At 37.4% G+C, this 14310-nt stretch overlaps 1 protein-coding gene across 1 annotated transcript; it reads left to right on the top strand.

Annotated features, from left to right (window-relative positions):
* The first annotated feature begins 3070 nt into the window (after nucleotides 1-3070).
* On the top strand, nucleotides 3071-10259 carry LOC141299303 (uncharacterized). Its single transcript, XM_073829659.1, has 2 exons — nucleotides 3071-3605; nucleotides 8177-10259. Exons 1-2 carry the CDS (start codon nucleotides 3272-3274, stop codon nucleotides 8773-8775), a joined length of 933 nt encoding a protein of 310 aa, XP_073685760.1. The 5' UTR covers nucleotides 3071-3271; the 3' UTR covers nucleotides 8776-10259.
* Nucleotides 10260-14310: the final 4051 nt, after the last annotated feature.

The following is a 14310-nucleotide window of genomic DNA, read 5'->3' as shown; positions in this document are numbered from 1 at the left end:
TTGAGCAATGTTGCTTTGGCACTTTCTCATTGAGAATGGGTAAAACATTCCTGTCTGGAAAATTTAGATCTGTTGTGGGCTCTGTATCACACCAGGCTGCCTATTTACAGCAACATTTGCCAAAGTTGCCCAGCGTATCATCAGCATTAGTGTCAATTGTGTTTAAACTGTCAAAAAAACACATGGTTCACGTAAACACAGTTGGTTTTGTCTTTAATTGTCTCAATCTCCCCATATCCTCCCAAAACTTCAGGAACTACTATTATTATTATTATTGAGATGGGTGATGTGAATTATTCAGGCCCACCCATTCTTTTTGAGGCCCACCCACAAACTAATTTCTGTCTCCACCATTGCTCTATCACTGTTTACACATAGAATAACCCACTGCTAAAATCCACCCGCATTTGGTGGGTTGGCTTTAATAGGTTGGGTAATGGTGCTTTCCCATATTTAAGGCTGTATCAGCGATTCTAGGCTGAAACATAAAGTGTCACATTCAGCTGACCTTTCTTCACGATCCGCTCGCTGACTGCCCCATAAATTGGCTGTAAAAAAAAAACACGTCTCTGTGGTCAGCCTTGGCTCCGAGATATGCAAAAAAAAAAAAAAAAACTTTTGGTGCTACCAACCATTCCACAGCAAAACAAACAGTGTTCCAACCAATCAACGTCAGGGTACAACAGTATATTTTAGGTTGCACTCCTTTTGCTCTGCCTCCCTCACATTTCGTCACTTTCTTTGAGCCGGTCACATGAATGAAAGCTATCAATAAGGTGGCATCCATTTATTAATTTGAATTAGAATTATAATTTACACTCAATACGATAATGGCACACCTTAGACACTACAATTAAAATATATGTGTTTTATGTAGCAAATTGTAATGTACGCGCTACCTTGTTACCATTGATAAATACCTTTTAACATTTATTGTAATACATTTTATTAAACAATAAACATTGCATTAATCACTCATTTGCAGCTACTGATGTTTTAATTAGTCTATGTATTCACTGTGTATCTATCCCAAAAATATGTTGAGCCATGGGTAATGATGAATCAATGAATCGTGAAAGCCCTAAATCTGGACTGATTGTATTTCCAAAGACAACGGCTGAAAGAGAAGAGGAATGGGTAGCATTTAAGAGAGATTTCAAGTAATCAGTCAAAAATAAATAAATAAATAAATAATCCATCAGAAAAAACATGAATTTCCATTGTACAATTGTTCACTCTGAGAAGAGTCAGACTGAAATTTTTCCACCACAGTCTTTCAGACGTGATTAGATTTTGTCAGATCTCCGAACATTTGCAAATCAAAGTACGTGAATGATTCATTTCTCAGTGAAACAATATAGTATTTATATAGGCTAGTCTATTAATTAGATGAAATAAAATAAATGTTAAATTCATCCTTTAAACTGCATTTCAGTAAAAATCCCAGTCTATAGCATAATCAAAGCTTTACTGGCACGTCAAGCATTTACAGTGGGCAATTTTTTACATAATTATTAATTATTTACATAATAATAGAGATTGAAATGAGGGGGGGGGGGGTATAAATGAATATAACCAATAATAGGCATTAATAATAATAAGACAACAATGAGTTAATGGACTTACAAGATTATTTATTTAATGTTCACTATGTAACATTTATTCATGATAAACTTCATTTGAATGCTGCCTACAGCATAGACAGAATTGCCTATGGTTAATAATTAAATATATATTTTTTAATTTTTATAATAATTAATATAATAATTTCACAGTGGTTTAAACTGGTCTCCAGCCCTCTAAAACCAACCAAGACCAGTCTAACTAGCATCGACTATGTAATTTATTTATTTATTTGTAGATTTTTCAAGCATTTCCTTCCCAAAAAATAAATACCATATGCTATTGTTGTTGTTTTTGACAATTGTTGTGTATATTTATTTATAATGTACCCTTCAGAAGCAAGGAATATTGCACATTCATGTTAATGGTCATACAGAACCATATTTGAAAGTAAACAATTCCAAACTTTCTAAACAAAGTTGTGGTTATGTTACTCTTTCTTGATGACACTTTATTTTTATTTACTTAAAACTAAGACATGTTAAGACATGACTGAGCAACAACTGCTAATAAATTACAAATACTAGAGTCAACTTTACATATGTTTCTATGCACAACACCCTCAGAAAAAAAACATAAAAGCTGCCGCAGTACCTTTTGGGTACTAATATGTACACTTTATGTACTAATATGTACTAGATAAAAGATCTGGAAAATGTATTTTTTTTTTTTTTTACCAAAATAAAAGGGATCATACATAATGCATATTTTTTGGGTACTGACCTGAAAAGATATTTCACATAAAAGATGCATATAGTCCACAAGAGGAAATAATATTTGAATTTATGAAAAAATCATTTTCAAAAGTTTACATACACTTGGTTCTTAATATTGTGTACACAGCTGTATTTTTATTTTGTTTGTTTTGTTTAGTGATAAGTTGTTCATGAGTCCCTTGTTGCATTAAGAGCCAGGAGTGTAAACTGTTGAACACATTGAAGATGTGTACATTTTTCTTATTTCACCTAAAATGATATTTATTTCATTCAGAACTGCCCTCCAGAAGCTACAGAAGAGACTTGTTTCCCAGAAGACTAAATAAGTTAAATTAACCCTGATCTTTTAATTCAAAAGGTGTTTTTATAAATTCAACTATTATTTTCTCTTGTGGACTATATGTAATTGTCTTTTATGTGAAAATATCTTATTCAGGTCAGTATACCTGAGTATAGCCTACCGTTTGTTTTTCTCCTCTAATCGTCACTCACGAAGACTGTTGATGCTCAACACCATGATGTGAGTCTATCATTTTAAGTCATTTTCATTTATTTGTGCAGATCGGCTTTATAAAGAAAAAACACCAGCGCACCTTATAGACGCACAAAGTCATTTCCCCCGCTTTATTTTCCCTTCTTTCGGCGCTTCACACTCCAGTCCACCAGGAGGCACTAAGACACAAACTTCTGTTTGACAAACACCATTAAACCTAAGAGAAAGAATGGTTTCACTGCGCTCTCTGTTGTTTTGTTGTGATTCTGTTTTAGTTCAGCCTGTTATAAATGTAGTTCCTGTAAACAGAAAAATACAGTTTTTGAATCCGGTCAGTAAATACCTGTAATATTCTCATCCTCACAGCTGTGACTAGGTTTGGAAGCAAGCAGGAAAATCTGGAGAAGTATCTGCTGAACTGAGATCTGCTGCTGTGAAGATGTTTGTTAAAGTGGAGAGTGAGGAGAACACGAGTGAACTAGAAACCTGGAGAATAAAACAGGAACCAGAACCTTTGAGAATAAAACAAGACGAACCAGAACATTTGAGAATAAAACAGGAGGAACCAGAACCTTTGAGAATAAAACAGGAGGAACCAGAACCTTTGAGAATAAAACAAGACGAACCAGAACATTTGAGAATAAAACAGGAGGAACCAGAACCTTTGAGAATAAAACAGGAGGAACCAGAACATTTGAGAATAAAACAAGAGGAACCAGAACCTTTGAGAATAAAACATGAGGAACCAGAACCAAAACATGAGGAACAAGGAGGTTGGTGTTTAATCTTCATTCATCTTTAATGTCTGTTTGTGGTACATCAGGCTTTCAAAGCTTTAATAATACTGACAGCAGTTTTAGATTTAGTTAATTGTAATAGAAACTATCTTTAAAGCAGATCAGTTTGTTGAAAACTATATATGGGGCAGTAACACTTTCGATGAAGCCCCTATTCATAATACATTACAATGGTATTTCTAAGGCATTATGATGAATGCATAATGCATTATGTATATGTGTGTGTATATATATATATATATATATATATATATATATATATATATATATATATATATATATATAAGTATATGTTATATCATCTCATGAATAATCATAATTATAATACACTATAATACTTATAATAATGAGGCTATAACTTTTAAGATTATGATTATTTATAAGACACAATGGACAGCATATTAAATCTACTTAATTTATAATGGATTATATCATTTATTTTTTACATTATATTACGTTTTATTATGATGGGCCCCCTGGTCTATTAACTAGAAGCAACTTTCCAACTACATGACAACTAACACTCCTTTATTAGTAGTAGTAGTATTAGTAGACTTAGGTTAAGGTTAGGTTAGGAAGAAGATTCACATACTTGCAAAGTTACAAATCGGTTTGTCTTTTGGGGAATGATCAAAATTAGAATATATAATAATATATTTAGCATACTACTAATAATAATTCCTGCTAGCTGACATGCAGTTTTAAATTAAAATCAGTTTTGGGAAGTCTGAAAGGACAAGCCCTTTCCAATTATGTTTAACATTTTCTTTGTTGAATTATACAAGGACACTTTGGATCAGTCTAAAATCTGTCTCGATGTGATGTACTTGGACAGCAGAGGTCAATTTGCTGACACTGTGCACAGATTTCAGCAGCATATTTAGCACATTGTGTTCATTTGTCAGCAGCTCTGTAACTGGAAATGGAGGTTTGTTGGAACCAGCTCCTGGGAGAACAAGAGCGTATAACACTGTTTTATCTTGACTGGGTATTATGCTCAATGTTCCTCCAATTGCATCTGGATAGAGGGATGCTTTGTGGTTTTTCTAGAGGTGAGACACAAAGATTTACATTCTCTGTCTTGTGGACATATGCGCCGCAAAAGGATCAACTTGCAAATTTGCAACAGCAAAGAGCTTGTGTGAGTTTTAAACAAGTAGCAATAATAAACTAGATCATAGGGGTGGGCGGTACACCGGTGTCATAGTCAGCACCGGTGTGACATTGCGCCACGACATGGATTTTCTAATACCGTCAATACCGTAATAAATCAATCATGTGCCTCGAACGGCTACATTTACATCAATAATAGCTAATTCTAAATAAGGCATTAAATTTTCTTCAAACGTTCAGTTGTGGTCTGAATACCTGTCCATATACTATATATCTTGTTGTAAGTAAAAAAGTAAAACATATTCATATCAGCTTTGCAGGTGGTAGGTAAAAGGGGAGTGGCCATTAAACGACTGGTGAAACATCGTGAAGAAAGGTCGGGCCTGTAGCCTATACCAGGGGCGGAGTGGCAATCGGGACGACCGGGACTTTTCCCGGCGGCCGGCAGGAGGATTTACACAGCAGATCACAAATTGAGCGGGTGCGAGCGAACGCGACCGGCCTGTTTACTTTTACTTTCGATTTAGCGATAACACACACTCTGTGTAAAGGGAGCAGCACATCTTATAACGTTAGTATATATTTGTCAGTGAGTACAAGATTGCAGCAAATCCTCCAGTCTATGTTTGTAATCTCTCTTTACTTTCGACCCGTGATCATTTTTTTTAGTTTTCTCATATTTGCCATCCTTATCAAAATGCTTATTATGGATGCGAAAATGCAGAAAATCAAACACGATCTGTTTTTTTTTGTGACGGACGAAAGTTTCAGAGGCAGTGTGTAAACTCGATTAACATAGCCTGTATTTTTTTTTAACGTGCAAAAATCTCGGACGAAAATTTCGTACTCATGTGTGCAATGACATTAACTCCAGCAGCTCGTGTTGGATGCAGGGTTGCCAAGTCCGCATTTTTCCCCACAGAATTGGTCTACTTTTAAACTGTTGCCATGGGTTGATTTCCCCCAGTTATTTAAAGGTTTTAAATATTGCAGAAATTAAATAAAAAAAAAAAGTTTTGTTGTACAGTGTTAAGTAAGATCTTTAGGTTTTTTGCAAAATAAATATGTTAAAGGAACACTCCGCTTTTCTTGGAAATAGGCTCATTCTCCAACTCCCCCCGAGTTAATAAGTTGAGTTTTACCGTTTTGAAATCCATTCAGCCGTTCTCCTGTTCTGGCGATATCACTTTTAGCATAGCTTAGCATAGATCATTGAATCCTATTAGACCAATAGCATCACATTCAAAAATGACCAACGAGTTTCCATATTTGTCCTATTTAAAACTTGACCCTTCTGTAGTTATATCGTGTACTAAGACCGGTGGAAATGCAAAGCTTCAATTTTCTAGGCTGATAAGATTAGGAACTACTCTCCCATTCCGGCGTAATAGTCAAGAAAGTTTGCTGCTGCAATAAGGCTGAAGCAGGAGCAGTAATACCACGCAGCACATGTGCAAATGCTAAACTAGCTGGGAACTCATTTCTGATAATACTCCGCCTGCTTCGGCCATATTACGGCAGCAAACTTCCTTGACTATTACGCCGGAATGGAAGTGTAGTTCCTAATCTTATCAGCCTAGAAACTCGCAGCTTTGCATTTCCACCGCTCTTAGTATACGATATAACTACAAAAGAGTCAAGTTTTAAATACAACAAATATGGAAACTCGTTGGTCATTTTTGAACGCGATGCTATTGGTCTAATAGGATTCAATGATCTATGCTAAGCTATGCTAAAAGTGATATCGCCAGAACAGGAGAACGGCTGAATGGATTTCAAAACGGTAAAAATCAACTTATTAACTCGGGGGGGAGTTGGAGAATGATCCTATTTCCAAAAAAAGTGGAGTGTTCCTTTAAGAATACATACTCTCCCATGTCTTTTTTTGATAAGGATACCTACCATTTACTTATTATATTATACAAATATTACCTTTATTCACATACTTAAGGGAAAGGAGAGGCTACTCCTCCCAAAATAAGTAATACCGTGATATTATACCGTCACCGTTCAAAAGATGACAAATACCGTGATATTAATTTTAGGTCATATCGCCCACCCCTACTAGATCATATGGAGATGCCACAAAAAAACTGTCTTGAGCTGACTGGATATACCTACTACAGTATGGATCGATGTGGTCAGCGACAATAGCCTTTTTGTTAGCATGTCGAGATATAGCACATCTGCGACCCAAGTTTGATTCCTGTCTCGAGTCTCCTCTCTTCACCCAGTACTTTTCTGTCATTCCTCAAATGTTCTGTCCCAATAAAAGCATTAAAAGACCATAAATATAACTTACAAACATGCGATTGGCGCATCAAAACATTAACCTGAATGTGTGTGGAAACAACCTGAAGTTGCAGAAATGTGTCTGTGCAGAAATACACTCTGCGATCAGAGTGCTTATGTTTCCTCAAGACTCCTGTACATTACCAATAGCCTTCTCCCAGATGCTCAGTGTGATAAACTCCATGTACCTGTGTGGCATTTTGCGCTTCAAGGGCCTCTTTATCATTTTCTTTTTATATCATTTGGGTCCTGGAGGGCCAGTGTGCTTCTGAGTTTAGCTCAAACTTGACTCAGCACACCTCCTGAGAAGTTTCTATATGCCTAGTAAGAGCTTGGTTAACTGATTCAGGTGTGTCTAATCAGGGTTAGAGCTCAGCTCAGCAGGACAACGGCCCTCCAGGACCGAGTCTGGGCACCACTGCTTTAACCATTTTAAGCTTGTTTTATTATATAAATTAAATTATTTATTTCCAAATTTAGTTATTTAAGAAAACATTAATTGTGGCACCTGTAGAATTATAAATCTTAATATAAATGTATTATTGCAATAGCAGTAAATGAAAATAAATGGCTAATACAGCCATTATTACTAGCTCAAATAAGTAAATGTCAGTTCCATAGAAGGTACAGCTGTCTTAAAACCAGAGAGAAAGGCTGCATGGCTAGAAACTCCTGATCAACTAATTGCACAAGTAGCATCCATGTTAACATGTTTTCATATATTTTAAAACAACATCAATAAATCTTGGGCATTGGGTGTTTTACATTTAAGAGGTCAGTGTAACAACCCACTTTTATGACTGGCTAACAGCATTGCCCCTTTAATAAAACCTCAGGAATTATTTAGTGATACAATTTTCATCTGACGGTTGAGTAGGGAATTTATCCCCTTTTCTTTTTTCCTTGTCTGAGATCACTCTATATCTAGATTTTTTTGGAATTAATTGGTGGTATATCTAAGTGGTATAACGGCCAGCCCAAACTTTAGGATACTGGCTGACGAGGATCAGGTTTGAACAGTCTGGTATAGGATCTAGCATACATGCATTACATATTTACGCATCTTTAGTTATGTTTGGATGTTAATAGTTTTGTGCCTTTAAACTGGGGTTAACTTTTTTTCATTTGCTTTTCCACCTTAGACCTAACAGCGCTGAAAATGGAGAGGGATGTACTGAATGAAGTTGAAGAGAAAGCTCAGAATGAGAGACCTTATAATTTCATAACTGGAGAAAAATCTTGTTGTTCCTTACAATCTGAAAAGACTACACAAAATAGAGCTCAGAAGACAGGAACTGTGAGTTATTTCACTTGCTTTCATTGTGGAAAGACTTTCAATCACCAAGGAAACTTTAAAAACCACGTTAAAATACACACTGGAGAGAAGCCTTTCTTCTGCCAACAGTGTGGAAAGACTTTCAATCAACAAGGAAACTTTAAAGCCCACGTAAAAATACACACTGGAGAGAAGCCTTTCCTCTGCCAACAGTGTGGGAAGAGTTTTATTCAAAAAGGACAACTTACAAAACACATGAAAATTCACAACAGAGACGAGCCTTTCATCTGCCAACAGTGTGGAAAGAGTTTCGCTCGAAAAGGACACCTTAAAGATCACATGAAAATTCACACAGGAGAGAAGTCTTTCACATGCTCTCAGTGTGGCAACAGTTTCAGTAATTCTGGAAATCTTACAGTCCACATGAGAATTCACACTGGAGAGAAGCCTTTCATCTGCAAATAGTGTGGAAGAAGTTTCAGTAATCCTGGAAACCTTAAGGCCCAGTTTCACAGACAGGACTTAGACTAAGCCAGGCCACAGATCAATTAAGACATTTAAGTAATTTTTTTATAAACATGCTTAGAAAAAAACCTTACTGGTGTGCATCTTAAAACAAAAAAGGCATTGATATATTTTTAAGATCAGTCAGTGCAAGTTTATTTCAGTTGAAACAGCTCAGACTTACATTTTAGTCTAGGACTAGGCTTAAGTCATGTCTGTGAAACCAGGGGTAACAGTCCACATGAGATTTAATCCTGCCAGAGATGTTCACAAGTCTCTAACTTAGAGTCTGATCAAAGTGGAAGCCTTGATGTCCACCAGAATATTTACACTATGGAGAGCCTTTTAATCTGCCAAAAGTGTGGACAGAGTTTCACTCAATAAGGAAGCCTTAAGAGGCACATGAATGTTCACACTGGAGAGAAACCTTACACATGCTCTCTGTGTGGAAAGAGTTTTAATCAACGAGAAAACCTTGACCGGCACATGAGAATTCACAATAGAGAAAATTCACAACAGATCCACTCAGTGTGGAAAGAGTTTCAAAACTCACAATTCTAGTCCTTGATTCTGATTGGTTGAGCCCATAGACTGTAAAAAAAGATGGACAACGCGTTTCCGCTTCTTTCCACTATAGAAAAGTGAAGCCAAAACAGCTCAATATGGCCGCTACCATCTTGGGGGAAGTTACGTCATTTGGAGCCAGAGCATGCGCAGTAGAGGTTTGTTTGGAGCCAGAGCATGCGCAGTAGTGTCGTGAGGCGGAGCCGCGGTGTCAAAGTCCCGCCCAAACTCCCGCAGACCCAATCGCACGATCACAATCATGACAACACACCCCGTTTTTATAGCATCAAATAACTACTTAAATGCAAACTTATTAGAAAAACGAACACCTGAGCATGAATCAGCATTATAAGAACTACCTCACACGATGGAAATCATCTTTGGAAAAAAATTATTTGCCGTGTAATTTGATTATTTAGTTTGGCTCACGTCCCATTAGATTACATGGAGAGGGCGGGGTTTATGACCTATACTGCAGCCAGCCACCGGGGGGCGATCGAAAACTTTTGGCTTCACTTTTCAGGACACCTACGGCACGCTTGGTTGAGCCACATTCGAGCTGTTATGCAACTACTTCTAAGGAGCTACAGTTGATGTCAAATTTTTACATCCCCTTTTCCAGAATCTGCTAAATATTCCCTTGTCAAAAAAATCCTAAAGGATCCCAATAAGAACTGTCTTATTGGATTATCTCAGAGGACAAGACATTCTGTAGGATCGTTTCTACATGATTTTTGTGGGAATCAATTTTATCTTGAATCTTTTACAAATTTTGGAGAATAAAGCTTTTTCATTGTATGTATGACTAACTTAAAGTTTTTGCAGTTTACTTAAACTCACCTTGTTAAAAACATAAATAAATAAATAGGCACTGTATTTTATCTTTGAGTGGTAAACTGTATCAATTACCAGAATGTAAGGGGTTTTTCGCAGGAGAGTGAGGTATGTTGCTTTTTGGAACTAGATGATAACTCACCCTGTTTTTTAGGTTCAGTGTTTTTCAGTTGGAAGGTCATCTCTCTCTTTCCCACCACCAGCCTGTTCGTGACTGATCTGCAACAGATATGACACATTTCTTTGTCTATTTGTGCGACATCCTGACAATGTTTTGATCATATTTGTTATTTCTATTGATTGCATTATTTTATTCCACCATGCATGTTGGATTTTGCGTTGCATTTCTTTTCTTGGTGGCCTCTCTGCCATACCTCAACTTTTTCCATGTTGTTCAAATAGCATGCTGTGGCCATTTTCACTGTTTGTCTGTCTTGTCGTGCCAAGACCATCCCATTTTCAGTGTGCCGCATGACTGTTTCCCCAATCCTAAAGTCAGCGTTTCTGAGATCTTGAATGAATGGTGGTTCATTACTGTTTTTCCTAATTGTACTTTATTTGAAAACACATTTCTGTGGTTCAGAGTTGTAAAAACTACCCATAAATAATATGCAACCAACCATGTCTTTCAGGGCAGCTCTTTCTCCACAATAGGGCTTCTTGGTTTTTTTTTAACAGTACCCCGTTTTAGAATCACACAAGATTTAGGATTTTATTCCATTTTGATGGGTTTTTAAGGATTGTACAGCCTGAAAGCTAGGTGCCCACACCACAGCATCCCTTCATCAATGCAAATGTTTGTTCAGCCTGTCAGTGTCATTGGCTGAATTTGTTGTATATATGATTTCAAACCTGTTGTAAGACATGACCTTGCTGATGTAAGGGGTAGCATTTCAACTATAAACCAGTGCATATAGAGATCAGGTTTATGGTATCAACCAGTTAGAAAAAACAGCCCCAGGAAGTGACTGGCTTTCAAGTGGCTTCATAGTCTGAATACAAAGATCTGCATACAGGTTAGTCTGATATACAATGATCTGTATTAGTACATCAGAAATGAACAGCTCAATAAAGTCTTTAGGTTCTATTGAATCAAGAGCAGCAGTATCACCGACAGGCCCAGGATTCTCAGTGAAGGGAAGATTTTTTGGCTGCCAGTTCAATTAATGCCACTCATGAAGATGTTCAGGATCTTCAGCTGGATATTTCACAGTAGCCCCTGTCTGGTCAGCAGCAGGACCAAGTAGATGTGCTTCACATTGGGAAAATAACCAAACAGTGTGTGCTACCAAATTCTAGTTCCACTTCACTGGATCAATGACTATATAGTCTACCGGACATTCAAGAAAAACGTAAGAGACCACAAAGTTTTTGGATGTATTTTTATTTGGGGAGATAAAATAATGATTACACATTGTATTACAATCATGGTCACAGTGTCAACTAAAATAACTTAGTTCTCTTTCTAGTTTCTGGATTTCCAAGTCCAGTTTCCTCAGTGTCTTGTGTTTAATTTCCATCTCAGGGTCCATGTCCTGCAGCTTTCTCTTGTTCACGTTGATCTTGAGTCTGCCAGCTCTATCTGTCTCTTAAAATGCGTGGTGTAGAGAGGTCTGACAGTTGGTGAATTCTGTAAAACACACATCAATTAGCACAGCAGGATTTGTACATCATGTAGAATTACTTTAGGCAATACTCAATATGTTACCAGGCTGCACTGTTATAAATATGATATTTTCTATTAGCACCACATTGCTGACTTCTTATCCATTCAGATCTGTGAAATGGACATGATACCTCAAGCCTTCTGGAGTCCAGCATCTCATCGTCATCAGAAGTGAACTCCACTGCTGCAGATGTGTCTTCCCTCTGCCATATTCAACAGAACTTGTATTAATAGTTTTGTCAGGACATGCCAAGCCTATGAGTTTAATAAAGAGTACTCACCGGATCAGAGTCTGCTGGCTCCAGAAGTGTAAGTGTGTTACCAGACACTGCAAGGTAAGGCAAAGTCAGACAGTCCACATAACAAAATCTAAACATTTGATTGTTTTCATGTGCAGTAGTACAGTGCAGAGTCAGTGGATGTCCCTCCCTGGATCCCTTCCATTACTGGCTTCTCTTTATTCAACACCTCTGCTGTGGTCAAGTCTTGGGTTGGAGAGACACCCCCTGTGCCAGATAGAAATCCTAAAATCAGTACAGACAATAAAATATGTCAGCAAACACTATTCACCTCATTTGTAAAAAAAATAATTGGAAAAAGTGTTTCTGACTCAAGATTATGCAAAAAAACATAAAAGGTGATATACAGTATTCTCCTTTAATTAATTAAGAAAGACACCTGAAGACTTGCTTTGATCAAAATGTTCCGCTACTAGACAACGCAGGTTCATCTGTTAACATCTGTTCGACCCGGTTGTGGTACAGCTCAGACGACACGTCAAACAGACAAGGGTGCTCCTGCCAAATTACCACTAATTTTTCTTCCATTGACCGAAAAGAAGCCCTTTTCTGAACCGAAGCCATGCTTGTTGATATTGTGGTCTATACCTAAGTAACTCCTCCCCACAACTTCCTGCTGGCCTGGATGTTGCTCTCTCATTGGCTGTAGGTAATCGCTGATGTTATTTTCAGTCAGAACACATTTCACAAGGCATGAGTTTGAATCGTCGACAGGTCCAGATATTTAGCATATCAAATATCTCAGATTGAGTCTTTGATAGTTCACACTTAGTGATTGTCACTCGCATGAACCAGCACCAATTTGCCTGTGATTTCGGGCATTTGTCGGGGATTTCTCAAAACCTGTCGGTGAGTCATAATCGGGGCTACAATCATGCAGAATGAACTCGGCATTAGAGTCATTGCTTACATACCATTTTCATCTTTATCACTTTATTCATCTGCTCTTTATTATTACATATTACCATCAATGCACCATCTTCAAGTACTTTTGCACACGTGATGTTGTTTCAACTCATTAATGCAATTACACTTTTAACTTTTGTCTTGTTTCTGTGAGTCTTTCCACGGTGATGGGACAGCAAAGACCTCTCTCTGGTGTTATTACATGACTCACATCACACTGATAACATAAACATACAGTTCTCTTATGTGTGAAACCTCATGTGGTATTTAAGTGTTGCTTTATTTCTGAAACTCTTTCCGCAGTGACCACATATAAATGACTTCTCTCCAGAGTGATCTCTCATGTGTCTGTTAAAGGAACACTCCACTTTTTTTGGAAATAGGCTCATTCTCCAACTCCCCCCGAGTTAATAAGTAGATTTTTACCGTTTTGAAATCCATTCAGCCGTTCTCCTGTTCTGGCGATATCACTTTTAGCATCCCTGCTGAAAAAAAACAGCATATGCTGGTTAGGTATGTTTTGGTGCTGGGATGCTGGTTTTAGCTGGTATATGCTGGTCCTTTGCTGGTTTATGCTGGTCCCTTGCTGGTTTATGCTGGTCCTTAGCTGGTTTATGCTGGTCATGTTGCTGGTCAAAGACCAACATAAACCAGCATTAACCAGCAACATGACCAGCATAAACCAGCAAGGGACCAGCATATACCAGCTAAAACCAGCATCCCAGCACCAAAATATACCTAACCAGCATATGCTGTTTTTTTCAGCAGGGATAGCTTAGCATAAATCATTGAATCCTATTAGACCAATAGCATCACGTTCAAAAATGACCAACGAGTTTCGATATTTTTTCCTGTTTAAAACTTGACTCTTCTGTAGTTATATCGTGTACTAAAACCAGCGGAAATGTAAAGCTGCGGTTTTCTAGGCCGATAATATTAGGAACTACACTTCCATTCCGGCGTAATAGTCAAGGAAGTTTGCTGCCGTAACATGGCCGAAGCAGGCGCAGTAATATCACACAGCGCATGAAATTAGATCCTAGCTAAGTAACTATCAATATGACCGGCACTAAGTTTGTGTAATTCCGGTTGTTGCAGCTGTCAGAGTTGCAGCTGGTAAATTGTTAGTGGCTGGATTTACCTGTGTGTGATTAGCTATGGTTATGTGCATTGTAAGGGGCTGTGATAGTACACTGAAAAAAGTATATCTAAGAATTTGTAGTTATG

The sequence above is a fragment of the Garra rufa genome, chromosome 23 (genome assembly GCF_049309525.1).
Source record: "Garra rufa chromosome 23, GarRuf1.0, whole genome shotgun sequence".
Classification (NCBI taxonomy): domain Eukaryota; kingdom Metazoa; phylum Chordata; class Actinopteri; order Cypriniformes; family Cyprinidae; genus Garra; species Garra rufa.
Note: the sequence above shows the minus strand (reverse complement) of the source record. Positions and strands in the feature narration are given on the sequence as shown.